At 46.3% G+C, this 27818-nt stretch overlaps 2 protein-coding genes across 2 annotated transcripts; one reads left to right on the top strand and one right to left on the bottom strand.

Annotated features, from left to right (window-relative positions):
* The first annotated feature begins 452 nt into the window (after positions 1–452).
* Positions 453–13630, top strand: RASL12 (RAS like family 12). Its single transcript, XM_036217724.1, has 5 exons — positions 453–1024; positions 3032–3088; positions 7997–8070; positions 8750–8940; positions 11676–13630. Exons 1-5 carry the CDS (start codon positions 922–924, stop codon positions 12049–12051), a joined length of 801 nt encoding a protein of 266 aa, XP_036073617.1. The 5' UTR covers positions 453–921; the 3' UTR covers positions 12052–13630.
* A 39-nt stretch (positions 13631–13669) lies between these two features.
* SLC51B (solute carrier family 51 subunit beta) lies at positions 13670–21725 on the bottom strand. Its single transcript, XM_016141050.2, has 5 exons — positions 21363–21725; positions 18819–18946; positions 17693–17894; positions 16412–16502; positions 13670–13902 (listed from the first exon to the last, which is right to left on the bottom strand). The coding sequence occupies exons 3-5, from the start codon at positions 17787–17789 to the stop codon at positions 13698–13700; spliced, it is 393 nt and encodes a 130-aa protein (XP_015996536.2). The 5' UTR covers positions 17790–17894; positions 18819–18946; positions 21363–21725; the 3' UTR covers positions 13670–13697.
* Between the last annotated feature and the right edge of the window lie 6093 nt (positions 21726–27818).

Genomic DNA, 27818 nt, shown 5'->3' with positions numbered 1-27818 from the left:
ACCCTAGGAAACAAGGGGAATGACAGGTGACCCTGCCAGGCCCATCCACCAATCCCAGAATCATTACAGGCAAGAGGGAGTGCCAGATTTTACACACTAGGCCACAAACACATGCAACGCATTAGCTCTTATCAAGGAGCAAACAGTAATCCAGGATGCGTTAGGTTTCTTGAAGCTGGACATATATTGGTCATGAAATATTAGTAAGAAGGTCTCATTGTCCCTGTTAGGATACTGGGTGTTGTCTGGGTGCTGCACTGCAGCATTGCGGGAGAGTCCCCACACAGAAGGTCAGGGTAAGTTGTATTTGAAGGCTGAGCTGGCTAGGACCTAGAGAAAGGGCAAGGCTCGGAGTTGAAACCAGCAGGCTTCCAGGAGGAGGAGGTGGGGCCAGCTGGGAAAAACAAAGGGAGGAATGGATTTTCTTGCTGGTGGGAAGAGACTGAGTGGCGGTTCAGACAAGGCTGGAAACATCTTTCCTCTCTATCTCCCTACCTTGGGCCTCCCTCTCTCCAGTCCTTGTCCTTTCCTGCCGGGTCTGGGGTGGTCCGGACATTGACAGCGCCGTGGCTCTTGAGGCCAAGCACGGTGGGGTGCGCGGCTGGCTGAGCACTATCCCTCGCGTCCGAGCAGGGTGAGTGAGCCCCGCGGGGGGTTCCCGCGGTCCTTACAAGGAGTTCGGCGGCGGCGGCGGCGCTCGGGGCAGCCCCGCCCGCCGGGCTCCACCAGCCCCTCCTTTCCCCAGCTCGAGCAGAGAAGAGGGAACACAGCTCGCTCGGCGCGGGGCTCGGGGCGCGGACGCCGACGGGGCCGGCGGCAAGTGCCAGGGAGCCTGCGACTTGCTCCTGAGGGCCCCGACGGGCGGGCACGCTGCTCGGGGCCCTTGGGCCGAAGCACCGTGTCCGCCTCCGCAGCGTCACCATGTCCTCGGTGTTCGGGAAATCCCGCGTGGGCAGCGGGCCGCAGAGCGCGCCCCTCGAGGTCAACCTGGCCATCCTAGGGCGCCGCGGGGCAGGCAAGTCCGGTGAGTGGGGCAGCTGCGGGGAAGGGAAGGGGTTAGGCGGGAACCGGGGAGACAGAACCGGTGGAGGGAACCAGGGGGTGCGGACTTGCGGGCAGGCTCTTCCACTGGCTTTGGGGGCTTCCTGAACCCAGGTGGGTTGGGCAATATACTGTGATTTTCTTCTTTGCTTTAGTTTCTCTGTTGCTTGGCGCTCTTTCTGCTTTGTTCTCAACTCCTCCATCTCTCATCTGTCTTCTTCTCCTGCAATGGCTCTCCCTGGAATGGCTCTCCCTCCGTCTCCCTACCGTGTATCTACGCTTGTGTCTGTGACCCCAGCTGTCTCTCCCTCTGTCTGTCTCTGTGTCTCCCAGCCCTCTGTTCCTCTCTCTCTTGTGGCCCCCGCCTCTCTCTTTTCTGGGCGGGTACAGCAGTCAGCTCAGGTGAGTGTCACCAAAGGGACCCGTTAGGTCCCTGGCCCAGGGCCCCTGTGAGCCTTGCTACTCCCTGATTTAGGCTTGGGGTGAAGGAGCCACCGGCTTCTGAAGGGAGTTGATAGAAGTCACTGGCTATTGGGATTTCCCAGGCTACACTCCCTACTCTCTTCCTCAATTCCCTTGGATTCTGGAATAAAGTGTGCATTCTTATCAAATGTATTTGTTTCAAGTCAGGCTCCTCTCTTGACATTTTGGAAATAGGTTGGACTATGGTCCCAGGTGCCTGGGACTTGTCCTTGATCAACCAAGATCTTGGGCTTCCACTGAGATCATTTCTATCAACACTGAACTCTGCCTTCACCAGCCCTGGCAGCTCTCACCCAGCTGGAGTGAAGGGGGTGAGAGTAAAGATGTCACCATAAGTAGAGACCTAGCAAAAGGGTCCAGCCCTCCCTTGCCACTCACAATCTCAGGAAGCTGATGGTGGGAGGGTCGAAGGGGCTCCTCCACTGGCTGTTTTCCAGTTATAGCCATTAGTGAATGCCCAACATGGGCTCAGCTAGCTGTGGGTTTCCTTCCCCAGTGTGTTCTTTGAGACTCTCTGGGGGCCTCCTCTCCACTTTTGAAGCCAGCCCTCTGGCTCAGAGAGGGAACTCTGTATCACATTTTCCTACAGAAAAGATTTGCCCTCTTCCCTTTGAAACTCAAATTGTTATCTGGAGCTCTATCACTGATACAGTTTAGCCAGTGACTACATGAATGAAGGAATTTGAATTTAAAAATATGTATTCCCTGGGTATGACTTTGCAAACTGACACTTGGGATTCCTGGGAAAGAATTTTAAGGATTTTCTTTAAAATATCACATTACTTTTTAAGACTCTAGTATAATAATTGGCTGGCCTTTGGCTTTATGTGGTTAAATTCTGAACAAAATCAGAGTTCTATTACTGCATTGCACCTGGGATAACTTTATTCTAGAGTTTTACATTCTATGTGGCACCATGATGAGTGTGGAGGCCCTTGAACCAAGACTTGAGATGTGTAGGACTGAGGACCAGAGTGTGTTTACTTGGGACACAAATCTTGTCTGGAAATTCCAGGCCCTCAGGGTTCATACCACTGCCAGGGATCACCCACTGATTAACTTGGCTTTTAATCTCTCTTTGGCTCATAGCCAAAACTGAAAGAAATGCCCTACATTTCAGAATCTTCATCACTTGTCCAGGGTGGGGATGCCTCCCTTCAGTTGGGGCTGACCCTAAGGTAACTGGTTGCATGGATCCTGATTGCTTAGTTTCGGTTTTAATAGTCATCCCTTAGGCTTACCTCTCATTGCTTTTTCTTGCCATTGGGGGCGGGGGAATCACAGGATACAACTGAAGGGACACAGTTCCCCATATTTCTGGTTTCTTCTGAGCCTCTCAAACAACCTCTCAGCTCCCAGCCTCATTCCCCCAGAGACTTGAACTTGGTGTCAGCCAGGGGTCACAGAGGCTAGATAAGGCCTCCCTAAAATAAAAGGGGCAGCCTCCAGGGGCCAGCGGCCAGACACAGCAGGGGCGACTAAGCCAATTTCTTTCTGCTTCTTACAGCCCTGACCGTGAAGTTTCTGACCAGGAGGTTTATCAGTGAATACGACCCCAACTTGGGTAAGAAATCACTCCTCTCAGTTCCTTATGCTGTGCCCCACGTGGATCTCCCCCGGCCCCCCCTCCCCACACACACATACATCTACATCGTGGTGGGCCCAGGTGTAACCAGGACCAAACATCTGGCAGCAGATGGGAGGAGCCACCGGGATGACTCAGGCCATAGAGAAAAATATTTTGAATGCCAAAAGTACATCCTCCACATCCCACACCAGACAACTTGGAGGTTGGCCAAACTCAGAGAACTGTGTGATTTGCCCTAAAATTTGAGGTATGAGACTTTAAAAAAATTTAAACATAGCAGAATGTCCACATTCATTAAGTGTTCTTCAAGATGGCCACTCAATGTACTTTTCCAGAAAAGCTGGGCAAGACATATAAGAGATCCTCTAGTGGGAATGGCTTTTGAACCAGTTTTTGAACAATGAAAGAAAACCCGTCTTGCTTTGTTGCCATATCATGGTATATTGGAAAAAGGGATGCTCTGGGGTCAGTCATAGGTGAGTTTGAGTCCTGGCTCTGTCACTTATTGACTGTGTAATCCTAAGGCAGTCACCTAACCTCTCTGTGCTTCTGTTTCCTCATCTGTAAAATGGGCATAAAAATACCTATCTCAGAATTACTCTGAGGATTAAAGAAATAATACATGTGAAAGATCTAGCCTAGTACCTGACCCAAAGAAGACAATAAACGTGTATTCATTTCTCTTTCTTCCTTTTCAAATAGCTTCCCATCTTTGGTAGCTGAAATTCCCTCAAATTAATCAGACTAGTGTTTCAGAAAATTATTTTTAGCAGGACAACCTTTTCCTCTAATAATCTCTTACATAGAACCCCGATATCTAAAACAAACAAAAGCAGAATTTTATTAGTATACATGTAAGCTAAAGCTCACATTTATAACACCTGTTATTGTAAACTATCCACTGAGAGAAAAGGGGTGTCTAGATGCTTTTAGCCTTTTAAAAATGAAGGCTGCAGTCTTGGATTATTTTTCCCATTCATAAGCATTGAATAAAGTATTTGTGGGACCCCTGAGGATCCCCCTCTCAGGAAGCCCAGGTTCTGGGGCATGGATTGGAAAACCTGCACAATACAGCACTTCCTGCAGCAGGCCTCTGATGGAATGCCACTGTGACACCTGGAGGAAAGAGCTCCTTATCCCATCGGGGCCCATCAGCCCCTCAGTACAGGCTGGAATGTCGAATCCCAGTGTTAGAGCAAGAAGGGAGCTCAGGGCTCTTTAGTCCAGTGGATTTTAGTAGCAGAATCCCTTTTTCCAAGGAGATCTTAAAGAGAACCCTAGCGTCTTGAACAGAGGAAGTGGAGGGGCTCCCCTAGTGAAGTCAGGGATATAGGGCGGGTGACTCGCTCCCTGCTTGTCCCTCAAAGTTCTGTTTGACCACCTGTGCTTTGACACAACCCCTCCGTGCTACAGCGGAGGAAATAAGGCTAAGGAGCTAAGGCTTCTGAGCCAAGGTCACACAGCAGGTCGGAAGGGAAACTCATTTATTTAGCAGAGGTCAATGTCCACGACTGTGGGATGCATGATGTGATCGTGCGCCGAACAGGAAGGTGTTGGGAGAGGCCAGAACATGAAGTCAGATGGAGTGGGGGAACTGAAGACAGGGGGGGAAGTGACGGAGTGGGGAAGGAAGGCACAAGCAGGGGTGTCTGGGAAGGGGTAACAGAGATTTTCTAGGATGGTGCCACAAAAGACAGATTCTGCCTAGCTCACATACTGCATACATATACTAAAACCTATTCACTGTCTATCTGAAATTCAAATTTAACTAGGCATCCTACATTTTATTTGGCAACCCACTTTGAGTCTCTCTTCCTCCCTGCCTCCCTCCCCCATTCATACATGAGTCCCACCAAGGAGCCTATTATAGTGGTGGTTTGAACTTCCTGACTGAGTAATTTTGGAGATCTGACCTGGTTGCGGAATGTGTGGTTGGACTGTGTTGGGGGCAGCAGCCCTGCAATGGTTAGTCACCCCACTCTGAGAGCCTATGAGCTGGAGAGATGACCAGATGTTCTCCCCCCAGCCATTCTGGGAGGCCACTGCCACTCCTCGGGGGTTCTGTTCCACTGTCTAAACATTCTGGCCACTATCCTATAGCTGGTTCCAGCAACAGCAGAGACACTGGAACCAGAGCCTTTCCTTCTGTGGAGAAAGGTCTGAGCATCCAAGAGCAGAGTTAGCCATCAGGAGATGGAAAACCACTCTATCCCCTTTTCAAATATCTTCCAAGAGCTTAAGCTCAAAGGAAACCTCTTGAGGATGGGAACCTGTGTAATTTGTTCCCATTTTCAGCATGGAACACAGTACGAGGAACAACACAGATGTGTGTAAACATGAGGTTGAATTTTGATTTTAAGATTACCCTTCTTTAAAGAACAGCTCCTATTATTACCCATGTTTTATAGGTAGAGGGGGCTCAGTGATTTGCCTATGATCAAAGAAAGAGGAGACACCACTCCAGTTGCTCTCCACTAAGGGAGGCCTCATTCAGTGGAGGGCCTGGAGTCACAGGTCTGCATAGCTTTTGGCTCTCTGAGCTTTGGTTTCCCCATCTGAAAGATGTGACTAATAGACTGCTCCATTAGTTGTGCCTTTTTATGGATCATGACTGTTCGAGCTGGTAGAAGCTGAGAGATTCGGTGTCTATGAAAGGGTTTTGCCTTTGCTGAGCACTATGGGAGGGGGCGGGGGTCTCTAAAAGAGCATTCTCTTGAAGTGCTGGGATCATCTCACCTGGCATGCCCAGGACAGAATGATGACTTCTCTCTTACCTTCATCCTGCTCCAGCAAGGACACAGGCATCATTTCTGAGGCATCATCCTATACACACTATGACCTAAGATCCTCTGGTGCCTTTTAAAAAATTATTATTATAAATGAGAGAAAAATGCTTTGGGAAAAGAATCTTCTCTCAGCATTAAAATCCACAGAGTATTACTTAGAACTAGCAGTTAGGAGACCCATACTTAAAGACACCAGAATGACCTGAGGGCAGGGACTAGGTGATGGGAAGCATGACATTACCTTGACTTGGAAAAGAGTCCCGACCCCCAAGAGTCACCTCACTTGCAAAGGGGGAGCAAGCTGGATAAGAAGATTTCTGAGCTTCCTCCAGCTCACCCATGCATTTTGTACATCCTCGCCTGAACTGGAAGCTTCTGCTCTTCCCTTGTACTCATCCAGTCAGAGCTGGATGACCTACTGGTCCACTGAGCAAAGGGAGTGAGGGGATCCCATGGGGGAGGCAACCTAGCCTAGAAGACCCGAGTTCAAATTCCTTCTACTAGTGGTGTGTGGCCATGGGCAAGCTCCTGCCTTCTCTGGGCCTCACTTCCCTGTCATCTCTCTACAGTCGAGCTAATGGCAACCTCAAAAGCCTATTGTGCTAAAGGGACTACAGGAGACTAGGATCGGGCTAATATATTTCCTTGGACTGTTTGGGGTCAGGAGCTGTGGAATACCTAAAAGGGGTGCATCAGACAACTTGAGCAGGAAACTAAAGAAAAATCTGAACAAGATATGGACATCTGGGGGCAGCTCTTCTTGCACCAAATATAGTTAAACATTTGGGACATATTTTCCATTCGACTTTTTTTTTTTTTTTTTTTTGTCTTTGAATAAGAGAGGCATTTATCCAAGTCCCCAAAGCAGGCTGGGGACGGGAGCTGTCTGTGATTGCTGCTGGCTGCCAGTGGACCTGGCATGTGTCCAGGCCTGGTTTGGCTGCCAGTGGCCCTCAAGAAGTGTTTTGACTCAGCCAGGGTTGGGGGGTTTTCTTCTCACAGTGACTGCCTCCAGGAAGGTAGAGAAGGCCCCAGTTCTGTCCAGAGGGGTCTTTGGGGTCACTTGGGAGACAGGGGCACCCAGGGAAAGGTGAGGGCCAAGTACACTCACGCACATGGGCAAGTGGCACAGGGAAAGGTTGGGGATAGGGAGAGTGAGTGATTGCCAATACGGCAGCGAGATCCTCTTTGCATGCCTGGCCACTTGCTGCTTTCTTGGGTTTGAGATCATAAAAACTAAAAAAAGTAAAAACTCAAGCAATCCAAATAAGGTCGGTAGTTTAGTTTATAATATGCTATCAATATCTATTTCTTAGTTTTGATCATTGTACTATGGTTATGTAAGGGGTTAGTGTTGGGAGGAGCTGGTGGGATGGAACGCAGAAACTCTCCGTACTATTTTATAACTTCTACATGCGTCTAGCATTATTTTAAAATAAAAAGGAAAAAAAAAAAAAAACCCTGAGAATATGAACCCGCTCTATAAACTTTGGAGTACCATGGTCTCCACTATCCTTTACCAGGTACTAAATTCCTCTGCTATTATTTTGACAAGGATTATTTGTAAAACCTTCTTGAGACTTCTAAAGGGTGTCTGACCCTCAATCCATCATGTCATGCACTTCTCTTTTCCCATCCCTTCTTCCACTGGAGGCAGGAGGATTGTTCTTGGGGGCCTCCTGTAGGTCAGGTACTGTGGTTGGAGGGGTAGAGGGTAGAGAAGCTTTGTTTGGGAGGGAGAAGCTGGCAGTGTCACTCCTGAGGCCTCTGCAGCTATTTGATTATGGGCTTCTCACTCCATCTTGCCAGCTTGGTAGGTGGACCCAGAACACAGTGCCATCTTCCATGGTGTGTTCTGTGAGTGGCCTCTACTGCTCTGAGCCCTGAGAGGTAGAGCAGCATCTCCTTGGTGGGAGGTTCTGCCCACGTCCTCCTTTGGATGAGAGCCAAGATTTTGTAGTGGTCGTAGCTCAGAGAGCCCTGGAGCAGGTCCCTCAGGGCTGCACAGGAGTCCAGCACAGATGGAAGCTGGGACTCAGACCCAATTCATCATTAGTTGAATGGCACAGTGCTTTTAACCTGGCTGTCTCTGTTGCAGAGGACACCTACAGCTCTGAGGAGATTGTGGATCACCAACCTGTCCACCTGAGGGTCATGGACACTGCGGACCTGGTAACATTACCCCCGTTAGAGCTGAGAGTCAGTGCAGCATCCTGAGAAGTTCTGGTCCCTTTTAAGCTCCAATTTGCTGTGTGACCCTGCATGAGGATCTGACCTCTCTGGAACTGAATGTCTTTATTTATCAAATGAGAGGAATGGGATGGGGCCTGGGTAAACCAGATGATCACGGGCATCTGCTCTGAGACTCTGTGCTCTGGAGCTTGACACTTATGCACACATGGAGACAGGTGCATACACATTTACACAGAGACTCCCCTCGGCCTAAGTTTCCCCCAATGCATACATTTTCCCTGTGTCGTTACTATCCCCTGCCAAGGCTGGGATGCCAGTTATTCTCAGAAACCAAAGGGGCATCATGAACCTGACCTACAACCAGCAGTGACCAGAGATGGCTAGGTCTCTGTAGGGGCCAGGCCAGAGTCTTGGCTCTGTGTCCCAGAGGCCAAGGTCTCCAAGTCTCTGGCGGGGTGGTGGGAGGGAGGCTTACGAAACAATGTCTCCTTTCACACCAAGCCAAATCCACACTCAAGTGCCCCTTTGACAAAGGCTCTGCTGGAGAACAATATACAAAGTCCTGGGGAGTGGGGAGGTGGGATATGGGGTATCTCAGGTGAAGGCCTTTATCCCATCTTCCTCTGACCCTGACCAGGGCTTCCCTCCTTTGCCCCAGGACACTCCCAGGAACTGTGAGCGCTACCTGAACTGGGCCCATGCCTTTCTAGTGGTGTACAGTGTCGATAGCCGCCAGAGCTTCGAGGGCAGCAGCAGCTACCTGGAGCTGCTTGCTTTGCACGCAAAGGAGACACAGCGCAACTACCCTGCTCTGCTGCTGGGCAACAAGCTGGACATGGCCCAGTACAGGTGAGCGTGGCAGTTTGTCCCATACCTCCAGAGCTCACTTTCCTCATTTGTGAAGGCTGAGTGTCATCTTCAGGAATTATTTGGCTGGTAAGAACAATAACCTCCTCAAATTAGGTAAAAGGGGATGTGCTGTAAGGGTAAGTACGTGCACTCTTTCGGGCAGCCAAGGACAAGAATGGAAGGGCATATGGCAGCACAGGGGCTAGACCCTGAAAGTCAGAACAGAGGCCACTCCTTCCATCCTCATGGGGCTCTGTGGCCTCTGTCTGCCTCACCCTTTTTTGCCTGAGTCTCTATGACCTTCTGTTCCCACTTGCTGCAGCTAGCTCGTCATTCTGTTCCCAATTCTAGGGAGGGAGGCTCTGATTGGTTTCTTGGGTCAAATGTCTGCTCTGGTTTGGCAACCAACTCCTGCCTCTCCCAGAATGGCCCCCAGGCTCTCTTCCACAGCTGGCGGTGCTCAGGACAGATTCTCTTAGAAAGGGTTGGACTTGAATCAGGGGTCACAAACTGGGCCAGAGGGCAAATTACCACTGAATACTGCAGCCATATTTTGTTTGGCCAGCACAGTATTTTAGAAGACCTGGAATTGGAATGTTTTGGGGCAGAGTATGCTCTCTCTAGCTGACCACAGGCCTTACCACTCCCCATGGCTTACCTCTGCCCTCTCCACACATTCAAGTTGCCTGGCTGGCCTTGGAGGCATTTGAGACTGTGATGCCTCCACTTGATCAGTAATCCCATTGGCCTTCTCCAACATTGACATTCGTCCTATGTGGCCAGTCCACCTGTGAGGTATGGTACCTTCTACCAGCCTTCTACCTATCCCTCCCTGTTCATGGAGGGTCACTTCTGCGTTCCCAGGCCCCAAAGGCACATTGACTAGTGGTAGAAAGGAGGAGACCCTTTGTTGAGAACAGGTCAGATGGGCAGTGGGAAAAGGAGGGTACAATCTCATGAAAAGAGACCACATTAGAGGCCTTCAAAGGTGGGCAAAGCTTCAGACCCAGATAAATTCCATCCCAGGAAATGAGGGAAGTTGTGGGATCTTAAAGCCAAAAGGAATCAGAGCCACCAGAGCCTAGAAAAAGGATCAAAAGAATGGATTGTGATACATTAATTTTCAATATGGCAGAAAAAACTAGACCACTCTTCTGATCCCGATCTTTGCCAAAGGGATTATCTAAAAATGATTTAGGATCAAATAACAAAGAATCTGGGCTCAAATGAAGCAGCATCAGTTCCCTAAGAACAAGTCATGACAATTTATCCCCATTTCCTTCTTTGATCAGTTCCCGAGGTTAGTGGATTAGGATTTGATGGGCACAGTAAATCTAACTTTTAGCCGAGCATTGATCAGCATCTCCCGGAATTGTCTTGCAGCTGAAGGGTAAAATGCAGTTTAGACAAGTGGTTCCCAAACCACTGATAAAATTTTCACCAGGCTGCAACAAAAGAATAGGATAATGTTACATGCCCATGTCTCCTATTCATACATTCATGCACTCATGGGGTCCTTGTTTCTGAAAGTTCATTATTCAAGCTCCATGATGACAAAGTTTCAGATTCAAATTTATCATAAAAGTACGTAATACTAAATATCCTTTGAAAGGGGGCTCCTCAGGAAGCAGTGACCATGCAGACAAGACAGCGGCCCTGAGTGGGGAGGGGATTAGGTGCTCGGCCCCCAACCTTTTTTGTCCCAGTCACGCTCTTGGTCTGGAACTGTCTGGGCAGCTAGTCCACTCCTAGCCCCCTGCTCCTGCCAAACTAACTTTGACTCAGAAACTTTTTCCTCTGGTACTCACCCTAGTGTCTCTTCTCATCTCATAGGCTGTACCATTATCCTCAGGAGTGATGGGTAGGGTGGCTCAGTGACCGAGGGGTGGGGGATGTGGGGGTAGCTAGAGGAATTCAGCCCCTGGAACCTTGGCCTTAAGACCTTAGGGATTCCTATCCCTACATCAGACCTACCCAAGAACCAGTTTCTTTTTTCCTCTTTCCTCGATTCCCACAGCTTCCAGGTTAGAAGCTTCCAGAACCCTCCCAGTTACAAATATTCAATCCCACCATCTCTGGAGGTGGTAGGGAATCGAGCTGGGAATAGGTGCTGCTCCCTCTCTCCTTTTCCCCCTCCTCCCAATGAAATGTTGTCACACTTGCTCTCTCCTGCCCCTCCCTTGAGCTGGCAAATAAAACTCCCCACAAGCCCTGAGATCTCTGCCAACCACAGGCGTCCTGAGTGACCTCGGTCCTCCATGCCTCTGTGGTCTCACATCCTTCACCCCAAACCGCTGCCTTTCTCTAGAGCTGATCCCACAAGCCAGGGCCCATTTCCTGACCGAGGGCCCATATGAGGGTAGAGGAGAAATGGAGCTGGGAATGGCCATCTTCCGCCGGCCATGGGCAATGTCTAGGCAGGGACTTTGGGCCAGCTTCTCCCTTACTCTCAACCTCATTCCTAAATTCTGGCTTTGGCAACATCAGCCACTATTTATTAAGCACTGACTTTGTGCCAGGTACTGTGCTAGGCACTCAATACATTGTCTTTCTTAATCCTAACAACCCTGAGAGGCAGATATCATTATCCTGTTTTACTGAGGCGAAAACTGAGCCTTAGAGAGATAAAGATGACCTGGGTCACCAAGCTTGTAAGTGAGGAGCCGGGCGTAGGCCCAGGCCTGCCTGACTGGGAAGCATGCTCCTGACACCGCCTCACCCCTCTTCTCTACCAGGCAGGTCACAGAGGCAGAGGGCGCGGCCTTGGCGGGCAGGTTTGGGTGCCTGTTTTTTGAAGTCTCTGCCTGCCTGGACTTTGAACACGTGCAGCACGTCTTCCATGAAGCAGTGCGGGAGGCACGGCGGGAGCTGGAGAAGAACTCCCTGGCCCGACCCCTCTTCATTTCAGAAGAGAGAGCCCTGCCCCACCAGGCCGCACTCACCGCCCGTCATGGGCTGGCCAGCTGTACCTTCAACACGCTTTCTACCGTCAGCCTGAAGGAGATGCCCACCGTAGCCCAGGCCAAGCTGGTCACTGTGAAGTCATCCCGGGCCCAAAGCAAGCGCAAGGCACCGACCCTGACCCTATTAAAAGGCTTCAAGATCTTCTGAAGGCTCCCCTGAGGATCCCAGGCTCGGAGGCTGGGCAGGGCTGCAGGATGTCTGATGGAACAATAGCCCGCACCCTCTGGTGAACAGAACAGTTGACCCCTGCTCCAGCACCAAGCAGTGACACCCAGTTCACTGCGTGAGTTGGAGGGACAGGGAGGAATGCTGCTCCTAGTCCCTCAAGGGCCTTGGTTTCCATGCGAACCACTGCATTCTCTGGCCTCAAAGGGAAAGAGCCACCTGGACAACCCCGACCCCTGGGGTCAGCCTGAAGCAGGAGGAAATTGCAGTGTCTGTCCTTCATGATACCAACCTTTCCTGCTCCGGCTATAGCCAAGCCAGATATGGCCCCTAGTGGCAGCTTTGGGTGGACAGTTTCGGGAAGTCCTGTATAAGTGTAGGCCTGAGAACGTCCTACAGGAAGGACGGCCCTGAAGTCCTTGTGCCACCTGGTGGACTGCAAGGGCAGGGCAGCTGTAGGTTTTGGAGAACTGAGGCCTGGCTCTCCCACTGTCTTCTGACCTCACAGTAGCCCCAGGCAACAAACCCCACATTTTATCCTAGTAATAGCTACTTTAAATAATCCTATGGGACAGGCTGTAAGAAGCAAAGCCACAGGAAGGTCTATTTCCAGTACTTTTCCTTTCAATGACAATAAAAGGAAGGGGCTGTGGATTATCCAGTATAGGGGACTTCTAGAGTTTTCACCAGCAGGCGGGACCCCTTATTTTCCCACCTTAAATTATGGACTCTGTAATAGATGTTCAGGACCAGACTCCTCAAGGGTAATGATTCAAAGCTGCAGAACAAAGTCATTCTAGTGACAATGACCCAGGACTCCAGGGAACCCACAACTGGCAATGTCAGACATACAGTGTGTGTTATCAGCACGCCCTGGGCACATAGGTAGAAACACAGTATACCAGTTTGTAGTCTGGTCTAATAGGACCCAGTACCCTTGGAAATGGGTCTGAGTGTTCAAAGTCTTCTTTCCTAAGAAAGAACTGAAAGCATTTCTGGTTCAAAAGCAAATTTTTGCATACATTATTTGGAGTCAACACCACAGCTGTATACCATAACACTGTGGCACAGGCCCAGATCAGGACACTCCCTTGGGATCCTATGGTTAGCAAGAGAATGGTCTTAGAGGCAAGGAGAGCCACATTTTCTAACTCTATTTACCACGGGGCCCCTGGCCCACAGGAAGTCTTTTCTGGACCCTCAGCAGATACACAGATAAAGGAAAAGGACTCCGGTGGGAAGAAGAAGTGGGAAGGGGATCGAACCCAGAATCCTGCTCCTGCCCCTGCAGCAGTTCCAGGAGCTTGGATTGAAAACAGGAGCTCTAACCCAGCCTTCGGCCCCATTCTGTAGGAGAAGCTGAGGTAAGAGGGAGGCTGCGATCTCCTCCACACCATCTAAGGAGTCCTGGCCAGGCTTCCTGACCCACAGGCTGGCTGTGGATTTTGCATTTTTGCCCCAAGTCGCTGTATGGACCACCGGCATTTGAACAAACTATGCAATTCCAACTGCCCATATCCAGAAGCATTTTAATAAACAGGTGGAGTTTTTTAAATGACAATTTTAGTTTGATGGCAGTTCTTTCATTTTATTTGCTAACAACATGGGGGCATCGCTCAGCACTCTCACTAGCTCTCAGATTCTTGTGGGTCTGGAAGGAGGACCAGTGGCACATCCCTGTCTTTTAACTCAATTTCCACCTGGGCCAAATTTGGCTTTTCTGAGAGCAACGTCTCTCTTAGGATGTTCAGATTATTCTCATCTTTCGTTCCAGCTTCAGCCAGGTATAAGACTTCCGGAGTTTGTTTTTCTGGAGGCAGCATCTTTTGATCTCTGAGAGGAGAAAAAAACACCATTGAATGTGAGTTCCCTGAGCTGGGGTACTGAGTGGTTGGGCCAAGACTGGGTCTCCCAGATGGGACACAGAGTTTGAGGGGAAAATCCAGTAATCAGTTCTGAGAACCGCTGGGGGAGAAAGCCAAGATGGTTCGGTGTTCTTTCATTAGAGAAACAGCTTATACTTGCCCGTGCATTGCTCACCAAATCCTCATTACCACCTGTGAGCTCAACTATTACTGCTCCTCTTTACCAAAGAAACGTGATTCAGAGAAGCCAAAGAAGCACATAACTGGGACATGTATTTAAGTCTCCTAATTCTGAGTCCTGTGTTTTCACCAAATCACATTTTCTTCTATCCCAAGACTGTCAAACTACTTAGTGTGCAGGTCCTTGTCAGCCCACACCACATCCCCAGACCAACTGCAGCAAATTCCTAACCAATCTTCCTGTCTCTAGGTGCTTACTTGTCCAAACCAGCCTAAACACACCAGTTGTTTCTAAAGCCCCAATGTGCACACATCACTCCCCGGCTCAAGCACCTTCAGTGGCTTCCCACTGCCCACATCTGTAACCTGGCATTCAAGATCCAGCCTTCCTTCCAGTAACTCCCCCAAATGTCCTTCCTCCAAGGTGGTTTTACTCAATCAAGGTACACTTCTTGGCCATAGTAGAGGGATCCAACTATGGTTAGAACTAACTCCCCAGAGAATCTGCTTGGGCTACAGGGGGAGCAGCTCAGTGCCTGCTGCTCCAGTGGACAGCCACCTTGTCTCTGAGTTGACCTTGCTAAGGGGGACACTTCCTGATGGGGTGAGAGACGCAAAGTCATCTTCTTTGAGGCTACACCTCTCTGGGCCCTTCTATATCCTGCATCCAGAATGATCTTGCTAAAATATAACTTTTCCTGTCCCTGTGCAAAGCCCTTCTCTGAATGCCCATGAACTAGAACCTGAACTCCTTAGGACGGTCCCCAGGATATAAACACTTTGGGTTCTGCTGCCTCTAACCCTCCCTCTTCCCACAACCCGGTCCCCTGCCCTGCCACCCCTACTTCACACTCAATACTACAGCCACACAGGCCGTCTTCCTCCCTCCTTGAGCTTGGTGCATGTTTTCCTTTGGTCTAGAAGGCTTCCACAGCCTACTCTCCCTCTCTTTGCTCTGAAGGCCCCAGGTCCTAGCTCTGTGCTCTCACGACACCCTGTAGGTCATCATCCCCAAGTCACCATCTGTCACTCTGAACTACAATCATCTCCCTACCCAATTAAATTCTATAAGGCAGGGGGTGAATCTAACTTGTCCACTATTGTGGCTCCTACTCACTGCACAGAGCTTGGTATAGAGCAGGTGCTCAGTTCATATCTGTGGAGTGAATGATGAATGAAGGCCATGGTAATTCACAGAGACTAGTTCTCAGTGGGAACTATGTGGGGCTATTCTTTTTTATTTTCTAGAAGAACTGTGAGGAAAATTCATAGTGATACAAAGATTAAGCCAACCCTTCCATGAATCCTCAAAGATCTTATTCTGTACAACAGGAATAAATAACTCATGCCTGCCCTATTCTACTGAGCTGTTTTGAGGATCAGATGAGAGAATGTGAAGGTGCTTTTAAAATTTAGGGGAGGGATTCTCATTATTATTGTTGCAAAGTTACTGATAGTGATGATTGATGGGTATATGGTAATTGCTGAATGCATGAATAATGAATTAATGAATTAATGAGGATGAGTGAACCATGCATTTATTGACTAATTTCTAGGATCAGACACTGCCAGTTGCTTGAGGAAACAAAGTTGATTCAAATGTCCTGCCCTCAAGGATCTCTCAAACATTAGCCCTGGAATCATCCAGAGAGTTTAATTAAATGCCACTGCCCAGGTCCCACTGCACACCCTTTGTGTCAGAATCTCCAAGGTGAGATACAACATTCTGTATTCTTAATGTATCTTCTCAGTCTGTTTTGTTGTGGATCAGGGTTAAGGGGTATTTCCACTGCAAAAATGTTAAAATTACCCCAAGGAGACTTGACTAATCTCGGGTCTCTACCTGAGCCCTGCACTTGGCCTTGAAGCAGGGCAAGGCTTTTCCCTTCAGCGGCATCCCTAACTCTGCAATAGCCCCCACTGAGCACTCCCCACAATCCTAGGAGGAGGGAACTGGTTAATTATCACCACTTATAAAAGGAGAGACTGGTTTGGAGGTATTGAATTTATTGCTCTGCTAGTAAGTGGCAGAGCAGGGATTTGAACCCAGGCCTGTGGGACTCCAGAGCCAGAGATCCTGACCTCTGAGACAGCCCCTCACTGGCCAGGGCCAGAGGGTGGTAACTGGGGATGGTTGTTAGTTTCTCAACAACTTTGGTTTCCCAAAGGACCTCAAAGGCTGCATTTTTCTATCCCAAAGCGTGGACAGCCAAGCCCCATAGATGACCCTTCCCTGGATTTCCCTTGGGAGGACAGGACCCCACCTTCCAGAGGCCACCCCTAGACCAACTCCTCACCTGTTTGCCTTGATACTCCTTCCCAGGAGGACGGCACTTATTAAGACCACCACACCCACCAGGACAAAGATGGAAATATTCCAAGGAGATGCTGGGGAGGGACACACAAGACAGAGCCTTGAGGAGAGGCTGGTGACCCTCAGGCCCACTAACAATTGGGGTTTGAACTCTGACACAGCTCACAGTATCAATTAGCCCCTGTTGTGGACCAGGTGTTGTAGAGAAACTCTAATTAAGGTGAAGATGAACTCCCTGCAGGGAACTGTGTGTGTGTGTGTGTGTGTGTGTGTGAAATGCACGCACGCACGCGCGTGCGCATCTGCTATGGAGCAGCCCTAATTTAATGGGAGACAGCACTGACTACAGTTGGACAGCAGTGGGGAGGGCATGAGGGGAGTCAAGATAAACTTCACAATCTTCAGAGTTTTGCAGGGGACTGGAGTTGTGCAGTGCAAGGACAGGAAGGAAGGAAGAGAAGCCTCAGGAGAGGGAGGGATGAAGGGAGCAAGAAAGGAAAGGAGAGAGGGAGGGAGAAAGGTGTGGCAGTTAAACAATACAACTGTCCACAAGTAGTATATAAAGTGGTTAATCTGAATTTGCATAATCAAGATTTGTCCACATTGTATCAAAATGAGGCAGGATCCAGCCTCAGAGCCTTGGCATTTGCTGTTTGCATTTTCATTTACATTCTACTAAGAATGTTCTTTCCCCATGTAATCTGCATAAACTGGTTCTTTCACCTCCTGCAGGCTTTGTTCAAATGTCAGCATCTTAAGGAGGCCTTCCTTGACCACATTACCTCCCCTTGCTGCACACTTCCCATTCCCCTTCTCTGCTGAATTCTACTTATTTTTTTCTCTTAGCCCTAGAATCATCCAGAGAATTTAATAAAATGCCACTTCCCAACTTAGACACCATGCATTTAGCTTGTCTATCTTGTTTATTTTCTATTTCTTTCACTGCAATGTGCTCCATGAAGGCTGAGATTTTCATGTTTTATTCACTACTGTAACTCCAGTGCTAAGACAGTGCCTGGCACACAGAAGGAACTTAATAAATATTTGTGAAAGAGTGAACGGATGAGTAAATGAATGGCCATGACATGAAAAAAAGGAGGGTGAGGTACTAAGACTCCTCAGCCTCATTCCCTGCCTTGGAGAAAATGTGCAGCCTGTTGTGGAGGAGGGAACAAAGGAGGACTTTAGCCAGAGTCCACTGTTTGTGTTTTGTGTTGAGAACACATACACCCTCATCCCCAGACACCAATCCCTTGCCACTTACCATCTTCTACCCGAAAAAACCAAAGCATTTCTTCCAGCAGCTCCTGAGGCACCACAGTGCCAGCTGGGGCATGGGTAACCCCCTCACTGTGGACCATGCCCCACTCCTAGTTAGGGTATGTTTATGACAATGAAGTCCTTTGGCCTTTTTGGCCGCTAGATACTTTCCTGGCCTCCTAGGTTCTGGCCCCTGGGCAAGACCCCTGGAAAGAAAGCAGAGAGCAAGATTGGATATTCCAACACAGTTTGACCTCCCCTCTCTCCCCAAACCCAGCTCTCCTTTGGCCCAAAGTTATAGGAACAGAACAGCCTGATTCTGGAGCAGGTGGGACTTGGAGAAGCAGAGACCATAGAAGTGGGAGTCACTCAAATCTTTATTAAACCTATCACATGTGAGGAGGAGCATTGACCTGGGAGTGAGGAGGACCAAGCCACTGATAGACTGTTGGGATCCTTGCCGGGGACAGCTCCCATTTTTGCCTACACAGCATCCCCATCCAGCTTCTACAGCCCACGGTCTCTTTTACCCCAGTTTCTTAGTAAATGGTCCCACCCCTTGCCATTGATTTTCATATGGTAACCAATCATAGGACCCTGTCTTCCCACCTGACAAAGGTTGGGCTTATCACAGTCTTTCTCCTTCAGACTGATAATGCCTGCAACTCAGAGCTAAGAATGAGAGAAAGTACCAGAAAAAGGTAGCTGCCAGCTACTGCTGCTGAGAGCTGAGCGCTCTCATAGCCGAGCTTTCCTCAGCTACTATCCCTATGCCTGACTGCTCAGTGCTGCCCTCAGTTTAGCAATCCTCTGAAACTTTTTTTCCTTTTCCTTTTCTTTTTTTTGGATATGTTATCAGAGTTGTTTTTTGTTGTTTGCAGCAGAAAAACCTGAACCCATGCCTCCTGGCTAAATTCCTTCATGAATGAGCCTGTTTCCATCCCTGCAAAACTACCTGTGTTTAATAAATCTGTCAGATGTTGAGATCCAGTAATAAAAAATGATAACCAGTTCCAATTCTGGATGTTGACAAGAGACCAAACCACTATACCAAGGGATCAGAACACAGAGTTCAGAGAGCTCTATGAAGACATGAGAACTTGGTGTACAATAAAGGTAGCTCTACTAACCAGTAGGGAGAAGAAGAATCATTTAGTATAGATGGTGTCAGGAAAACTGGCTCACTGTATGGGAAAAGGAAGATTGGATACACATCTAAGCAACAGCGGGTACAAAAACAGATTCCACAATTAAAGGCCTAAATGAAAGAGGAAAAATATAAAGTTAATAGAATTGGGGTAAGACTTCTTAGACAAATTATTCAATAACAATAACAAACAAAACTGATGAATTTGATTATATCAAAAATAGGATTATTTGCTCAATGAAGAATGTTATCAATAAAGTAACAAAAACCTTTCTGATTGTGATAAGATACTTATAATGCTTAAAACCAAGAAGAGACTGACATCTAAAATATACAAAGAATTCTTTAAATATTGACAAGAAAAAGACAGGAACCCTAATAAATGGTTAAAGGATCTAAACAGGCAGTTTATAAAATAGAAAATTCGAAAGGGTAGCAAGCATATGAAAAAATGCTCAAACTCTTTGGTAATCAGAAGAATAAAAATTAAAACAAAAATGAAATACCACCTGACATTTCTTAGACCACCGTAGTTTGAAAGGATAATGCTGTGTGTTAGTGGGACTCTGGGCCATAGCCTTATGCACTGACAGAGGGAGTGTAGAGTGTGCTAGCCATCTAGAGAGCAAATTAGTACTAGTAAGTATACACACCCCAGGAACAGCTCTGCTCCTGAATGTATATATCTATAACCCAAAGAAATTATCCCCAATGATCATAAGGGGGCATGCCCTATCACTTATGAAAATGCAAAATATATGCAAACTAAACGACAAATTTTACATAAACACATTTTTTTAAAAAGACACACATTAAACACATTAGGATGGTTCTCTCTGGGGGAGGAGGAAAAAGGAAACAGGAATGGAGATAAAAGTAACTAAAGAAATAAAATAGGAGACAGGTTTTGAACAGACCAATCATGAAAACATGTCATGGGCTAACAACAACAACAACAAAAGCAAAAAGAAAACAGGGCAGGCACCAAGTGATCTCAAGTCCCCTTGCTTTGACGCTGCCTTCTGAAATAGCTTTTGGAGGCTCAGCCAAGAACATTCAAAAACAACTGGATGACAAACAGCCAAAAAGAAACACAGTACTAAAAAAAGACTAGATTGACATCGGAGGTTTCTTCAGCTCTAAAGGCTCTGAGAAAACTGAAGAAACATCTATAGATTTTGAGGGGAAATATTTTGACACAAATAAAATACTGAGCTAAATTTTTCATATATAAATGATCATTCATGTATGGAAGTCAGGGAAGAAAGGAGGACCTTATTTAGACTTCCAAGGACTCAGAGGCATACTAACTACTTACTCATTTGAGGGATGTGTGTGTAGAGACTGAATAATGGAAACAGACTTACGGGGATGGCTAATCTATGTGATCTTATATACAGTTCCAATAGTCTGTCCAGAGCACTTAGAAGAGTTGTGACTTTCTGTCCTATGTCAGAAGCAGGAGTGCCTGGATTAATTAGTAACACTGGCCATAGGCCCCTTTTGCATAAGCAGACCCCCTACACCCACAGAGAAAAGAGTGTGAGGGTCGAGAAACCAAGCACCGACTCCGTGTCCGGAGGTGAGATGGGGCTTGGACACATGGGAACACCGAGCACTTCTGTATCATGTACATGTCTCATGAGTACACACTACCTTCACAAAAACAATACATGTAATTACATTTTTTAATGTATGTATTTCTGTATGTATATTTTAAATATATATATTCTGTATATATATGTATTTTTAAATGTGTGTATATATTGTATTTATACCTTTGAGACAATAATTCCAAATCTGGATGTTTAATTAAAGAAACTGATCATGATGTCAATTCTTCCCAACTCGATCTATAGATTCTGTGCAATCCCTATCAAAATGCCAGCAAGTCATTTTATGGATATCAGCAAAGTGATTCCAAAGTTTATGTGGAGAGGTGAAAGACCCAGAATAGTCAATACGATATTGAAGAAGAACAAAGTCAGAGGACTGATGTTATCCAACTTCAAGATTTACTGTAAACTGCAGTAATCAAGACAGTGTTGAATTGGAACTAATCAGATAAACGTACAAACTTGCATGCGGGACGATGTCCACAGTGCACTGTGCATTTTAAACATGGATAATATAGTTATGATAAACATATACCAACAAACAAAAAAACAGAATGACCAAATGGATACATATCCAGAACTGAGAGTCAGCCCTCCCTGACTGTGTCAGATGTCACAAAAACAGACACATTTCCTTCAGAACACTTATCCAGTTTCCTTCTAGAGTAAGCGTCATATTAATATCCTTGCTTTAAAAAAATTAATTAAATTTTATGATTTATTTGGATTTCATTAATGCCTTTTTCCTATCCCAGGATCCCATTCAGAGTATATTGCATTTAGTTGTCCTCTTTCCTTAGGCCCCTCGCAGAGATTCCTGCATTATAAACAGGGCTTAACTATCTGCCATTGGACTGGGAATCCTACCGAAGACCGGGCCACCCATCCCCATGGAGGTCGAAGACACTCACCCTGGATCCTAGGTTCCTGGGGCCTGCCTTGATCTGCTGTTAGGAGCAGCACTAATTTCTGTATCTTCTTCCTCCTAGTCTCACAGAAGCACCGGATGGTCTTTCACCTAAGATTTCTGCAGGGCTGTCACCTGGGAGGCAGTTCCGCGGAGCCTGTGGCAGCCCAGTCCACCTGGTGGCTCTGCTCTTAGCACACACCCAGGCCTGGAGCCTTCTCTGCTACTCAGGGGTGACTGACCTCTTGAATGAGTGGCTTCAAATGGCAAATAGGCTCCACCTGACTTTCACAATTTAAAAGAATGAGGAATCCAGTGTTTTCCTTTTTATATGTTGACCTCAAGTAAAGAGAAAACATCCAATGCTCTTGCTGGCTCAGGAGAATGGGCTTGGGAGGACCCTCAGCCTGGGGCTCCACTATCGTAGGGGGATACGTGGCGCATTCACTTCAGACCTCTGCCTCTCGGTATTATAAATATTTAACCATGGAGCAGGGAGCTTTTACAGCCCATTGTTTCTCACAGTGAAGGTCATGGCCTAATATGAATTCCTCACAAGAAGCTATAAAATGAGACCTTGGAGGGGTGGGGGAAGACAAGACAGCTGAGGCTGTGTTTGTGGCCTGGGAAGGAGGAAGTAGGCCGGGTCAAATTGCACTGGGTGGGAAGGGCTCAGTAGAGAAGCAGGAGTGAGGTGCTCCTCCTTTCTATTAGGCCAGACCCTTTTAATTGTGATCATCACTAGGCTCTAGGCTTTTCCACCCACTGGCTCCTTGCATGTCTAAGAACTATTGGAGTTGGCTCAGCAAGGAGTATGGTTTCCATTTCACAAATGAGGTTACAGAGGTTGAGTGAGGTCAAGTGACAGGTGCAAGTTCTTCTAGGAGTTAAGGCCTGGTCAACAGTATGGACCACAGCATTGTGCAGAGGAAAGAGGATCCAGTAGGGAACATAGGGACTTGCATGGAACTTCAGCAACTCATTATTTTGTAACTCATTCATTCATTCATTCATTCATTCAATATTACTTGAGCACCTACAACACAGATGCATAGCAAACAAAATAGGCAAAGACCATGTTCTCTTGGAGCTCACGCTCTAGGGAGGATAGACAGGCAACAAAAAAGTAAATGAAAACATAAATAAGATCATTAACAACAAAACAACATAGAAAAAGATGGGGTAGGGGAGCTATGATTACTATATTCCTGTACTAAAAACTTCAGTGCAAGGGGTTAACCATGCAAAGATCTGGGACAGCAGATGCAAAGGCACTGAAGAAATAATGAGCTTAATGAGTTTCAGAAACAGGCCTTGTAAAACAGTGTGAGGAGTTTGGATGTAAAGAGATGCCACAGCAGAGTTTTAGGCAAGGAAGTGACATGGTCTGATAGACATTTATCTAAGATCACTTGCCTGCTGGGTGGAGATGACTGGGGAGGCCTGTTGGGAGGCTGTTGCATTCATCCAGGCAAGAAATAGTAGTGATTTGGACTAAGATGTGGCTATGGGGATGGTGAGAAGTAGTAGTCTAATTCAGGGTGAATTTTGGAGAGAAAGGCAGTTGATAGATTTCAAGAGAGGAACTTAACACTAACTCTCTTAAGCACAAAAGGAATTCAAAAGGTATTTATTGGCTCATAAAACTGGGAAGAACAGGTTGGAACTGACCTTAGAGAGAGCTGGAACCAGAAGCCTGAAGATCCTTAGCTCTTTCTCTCTCTAGCTCTCTCCCTGCTTTCCTCTGGGTGTCAGGCTCTTTCCCACAGGCCGGCCATCTCCAGGTAGCTGGACCAGGCTGCAGGAAGTCCAGGCTCACATCTTTATAGTTGCTCCTTGGGGTGAGCAATCCATCGCAGCTGATGCCAGGAGGGATAGACACACCCTTGGCTCACTGATCTTCTTGCCTTCAGTTTTCACAAGAATCACTTACACTCAGAAGCCAATTTAATGGTTCAGTTTGAACAATAATTATGTCAGGTCCCCAGTAACATACTTTCTTCTCAGTCAAGAAAACTTCATGGAAAATAAAATAAAATCTAAAAGTGGTGATATAAGGAAAGACAACACACAGGATCAGAGATGTATGTACAAGGATGTTCACTAAAACTTTAAAAAAAAAAAAAAAACACTAAATGTCCAAGAACCAGGAAGGGATTAGATTATGGCACCAATGGAACTGAATATTTCTTCTAGGGGCCAATTTTTATACTAAACCCAAAGGAGGGAAACATAACAGTAGAATTAGTGAGGGCATATTTGAAAAAAGTAAGGCAATTAATTCCAAAATTATTGGAGCTTAAGTACTGACTCGATGCCTTCATCTGCAATAGGGTGGTTGAGAGAAAGGCTGGGTATCCAAAGGGAAGCCATCTTTGTACTGAAGTAAAATAATGTCAATGATGAAATGCTTTTCCAACAGACAGATTTTGCTGGAGACACTTCAGGAATATTTGCGTATTGGATGTTCAGGTCGAAACTGGTATGAAACAATGAAACAAAGTATGTAATTTCTCCTTTCAGTTTATAGCATATGAGTTTTCTATGCCATTAGCCCTTCTTTGGGATCCTTAATTCTTTCTATCTCTTTGACCCCTTGCTCCTGGTTATAGTATAACCAAATATCTTCTTTGGTCCCTGAATAAATCAAAGTCCAAGAGCATAATAAAATCGAAGTCTATTAGCCTTTTAATCATATGTGTTACTGGAAGCTTAATTATTCCCACACACAGCACTCTGAATAGCCTCTTCTTGAAGAGAAATTGCTCAATAATATATTCGGGGAATTTCAAACAACTTGGTAAGTCAGCATTGTATGTTAATTTTTCTGAATTTTGTTGCTCCCACCTTTCACAAGCAAGCAAGCTTCTTTGGGGGAAAGTAGGTGGCATACAGCTGGTCCCAGTGTTAAAACATTTCAGACAATTTAGGACTATTTCATTAGTCAGTTTTATTACAATCTTGCCGTGAGGGGAAAGACCTCTAGTAGTCCCAGTTTAGAAATTCACTTTTTGTGAATGGTTAGATAATCATTATTAGACTACATTTAAAAAAAAAGTATATTTGATATAAAAATCACTAAAACTGTTGCCAGTTTTTCAGACAAGTCTTAATCCTCTTAAAGTTTATCAGAAAAATTTCTAAGGATTTTTACCAGGAGTCAGTTCTTCCCAGAAGAAAGTTGTGGATTAAATCATTCGAAAAGAAAAAAAGTTCTGTACTGGATCAGATTTGGGACAATTTATTTTAAAGCCTCTCCTTTTGGCTCAGATAATTTTTAAAGATCTGTCTTGGTCAAAAAACAACAACAATGAAAAAAAGACTTTACATTAATTAAATTTCTTGCCTAATTGATTACTTTTTCCATTTTTAAACAAATGGAGGCAAGTAGGCATACAAAATCACCATTGCCAGAAGTTTTTGTATCCACATTGATATTATTCCTTTGTTAAACAAAAACCTTTGGAAAGAAAGGTTTATTAGGACATATGTTAACTAGAAAAAAGGACCAGATCCTGGGACATACAATCTAAACCACTAGCAGCAGGGTTTGATGAAGACAAACATGTCTGCCTTCCTGGAGCTGATGGGGCTCTTTATATAGTGGGTTTAGGGAAGAAAGATGTAAATCATTTGAAAGAATTTACACTGGCTATAGATAAGGGGAAAGGTAAAAGGTGAAGTGGGATCAGTTATATAATAGTAACTGCGAGGAGAAAATTCTGAGATGTCCTACATTAAATTACAGCAGGCCAGAGGGTAGGAGGGAGAGAGAGACAAGAGTGGTTATCACATAACAACTGCTGGCAAAACCAACAAAAGACTTTGCATTCCTGAATGTTGAAACTTCGAACTAACTTCCAGGTGGCTATTTCTGCAATTATTTAATGAGACTAGCCAGGAGTCACTGACCCCCAGGAGCCTCCACTTCTCCTTACACATGAACTTTCCAGACTGTTGCTCACAACTAATCCTGAAGAAGAAACACTTTTCTTGGGAACTCTGTACCCTCCCCTACCCCCTTTATCTATGGCGAATGTAAATTCTTTCAAAACGACTTACATCTTCCTTGATTAGTAAAAGAGCCCGTCAACTCCAGGACAGCTGACGGGTTGTCTTCATCTAGCCCTGTTGCTGGTGGTTTAGACTTCATGTCTTGGGACCTGGTCCTTTTCTGGCTAGCATTTGGCTCAATAAATTCTTTTGATGCAGGACAGGGCAAATTTCCCTGAGTGGAGAGGGAGACCAAGCCCTGCACCAAGAAAAGAGTATCCTTTGGTAGAGAGTAAAGGAAGAGTTCAACACACACGCCAAAGTGAGAGTCAAAAGGAATGTTTAATAAAAAAGGGATAACGCTCCACAGATGTAGTGTGGTCTCCTCTCAGAGGCAGAGAGTGAGAGAGACCATGAGAGGGACCCAGAGGGACAGAGACTGTAGAGAGAGATGAGGACAGTGAGAGAAACAGAGTAAGGGCACTGAGAGGGACCATGAGTGTTCAGGGAATTCAGTTTATTTGTCATTCTTTAGTTCCCATTTCCTTTGATATGGATATACAGTGAGGAAGGGGGAAAGTACATAGAGTGAAAAGGTAAGAATATGTAGAGTGAAAGGCCACCTGGCAGTTCCTAGCCTTGAATCCTTAGGTTCCCCATGATTTTAGCCATAGGGAATGACTCTTGGTTCCTTTTCTCCCTGGGGAGAATGAGCTATTAGTAATCCAGCAGAAATCTTCCTTTGTGCTGAAGGTGACCTCCTGGCCTGGCTGCAGGGCTGATTAGCATATTGTAGTCTATGAATGTAGCTCGATTTAACATTTTTAATTCTCTTGCTTCCTCCCTACATTACTTTCTTTTTAAAAAGCTTTCAGCTGTTAAAGTTTTTTATTTAACGAGTGCATAGTCCATGAAGAAGAAATATTTACTGCTTCTGGATTGGTCATGGACTATAGTCTGGAAAGTTTATGCACAAGCAGGATACAGTGGCTTCTGGTGGTTGGCTATTTTTTCTTTCAGATAGCTGCATGGAAGTCGTTTCAAAGTTTTACCATACATTCAGGAATGTGAGCCGTCTTTTGTTGGTTGTAGCCACAGCTCTGTTAACTGATTAACTTCTTATCTCTTCCTCCCACCTCAGGCCTACTGTAATTTCACTTAAAACATCTTAGATTTTTTCTCTTATCACCTTTAAACCAGCTTCCTATATTTGGGAATAATTTCTAGATAAATATTGTTTGTCGATTTAGTCTGGTGGTAACTATTTCATGCAGTTTATGAGCCTGAATTATGTAAATGCTATTCTGTGTGTCATGTTTCTTTTTTCCTCCCGTTATTTTCCAGGAGTTCTGGAGACCCTTATTCTAAATTTAAAAATGTGCTTATCAATCTCTGAGACTCATCAAATTATGAGCTCTGTTAGATGTGAGGGGCTTTACTATCTTGTCAATTTTCTTGTGAAGATAGGCAAAGGTACTTTATAAAAAGAAATACTCTTTCCCTTTGTTACTATTGTACAGTTCTTTTGCCTGGGAGAAGTGGTTGGGGGGAAAGCCAAAGATTTTAAGATTTAATCTCTTTAAGTCTATTTTTATAGTTCCCTTGATTTACTAGGTTGATCGTCAGCAACAAAGGGAAACTTCCTTGTCCCTAGGCTGTTTCTCCTTCCTGGAGTCCCACATCTGGCTTCCCTTTCCTGGGACTCTGACATCCCTCAGATAGCATGTGTGACCTCTCCAACCGCTCACCTCAGGACACCCAGTCCGCTTGGCCCACTGCCTCTTTAGCTCTCCCCTGGGAGGGAAAGACACCCCAGTCTTCTTCTGGTGGGGAGAGTCTGTGGTATAGTACAGCCTCCTTAGTACTTGTCTATCATCTGTTAAGACTTGTGTGGGGCTGGCAGGCTTGTCCAGGTCTGTGTCCAGAGGGTGGCCTTGCAGGTAGCCTTGCTTTACAAAGAGGCTGGACAGATTTGGGAGTGAGATCTCTTCTGAGACCACAAAGGACAGTAACAACAGATGGCCTAATCCGAGTCCTAAATGCTGCAGCTTTACGAATCGTCCATCGCATTCAGTGACTGGAAAGAGTTGCTGAGCACCGCCCCCTCACGGAATTCTGCTGCAATCACAGGCAGGAGATGGCAGTAGTACTTGTAAATGGAATTTCTAACTAAAGGCTGCATCCCTAAAGGGTTTGCTGGGCTGCACCTCTTGGTTCAGTTTCTGCCCCTGGAACTGGCCCAATGAATGTGTATAGCAGACCTTCCCCTGGTCACATGTGGCACTACTTCTCAGGCTACATTCAGGAGTTCTTGTGGACTCAGGCTTGAGCCACCTTACCAACCAGAGCTCCAACCATTTTCCTTCTTGTGCCCCTGCTCCATCTTTCCTAGGGCTCTGGCTGCTCCTCCTATTTGACTCTCAAAGCCAAAGGGCTGTTCACACATGCACGCACGCACGCGCGCGCG

Source organism: Rousettus aegyptiacus, unplaced genomic scaffold (genome assembly GCF_014176215.1).
Source record: "Rousettus aegyptiacus isolate mRouAeg1 unplaced genomic scaffold, mRouAeg1.p scaffold_m13_p_3, whole genome shotgun sequence".
In the NCBI taxonomy this organism is placed as follows: Eukaryota; Metazoa; Chordata; class Mammalia; order Chiroptera; family Pteropodidae; genus Rousettus; species Rousettus aegyptiacus.
This window is presented reverse-complemented; position numbering and strand designations above follow the sequence as displayed.

What these genes read in the sequence shown, in the direction of transcription:
- RASL12 (XM_036217724.1), top strand. Translation starts at nt 922, where the DNA reads ATGTCCTCGGTGTTCGGGAAATCCCGCGTGGGCAGCGGGCCGCAGAGC. An exon ending in TGAATACGACCCCAACTTGG is followed by an intron (nt 3,089 to 7,996) that starts GTAAGAAATCAC and finishes TCTCTGTTGCAG; the next exon opens with AGGACACCTACAGCTCTGAG. An exon ending in CTGGACATGGCCCAGTACAG is followed by an intron (nt 8,941 to 11,675) that starts GTGAGCGTGGCA and finishes CTTCTCTACCAG; the next exon opens with GCAGGTCACAGAGGCAGAGG.
- SLC51B (XM_016141050.2), bottom strand. Translation starts at nt 17,789, where the DNA reads ATGGTCCACAGTGAGGGGGTTACCCATGCCCCAGCTGGCACTGTGGTG. An exon ending in GTTTTTTCGGGTAGAAGATG is followed by an intron (nt 16,503 to 17,692) that starts GTAAGTGGCAAG and finishes GTCCCTCCCCAG; the next exon opens with CATCTCCTTGGAATATTTCC. An exon ending in AGGAGTATCAAGGCAAACAG is followed by an intron (nt 13,903 to 16,411) that starts GTGAGGAGTTGG and finishes TTCTCCTCTCAG; the next exon opens with AGATCAAAAGATGCTGCCTC.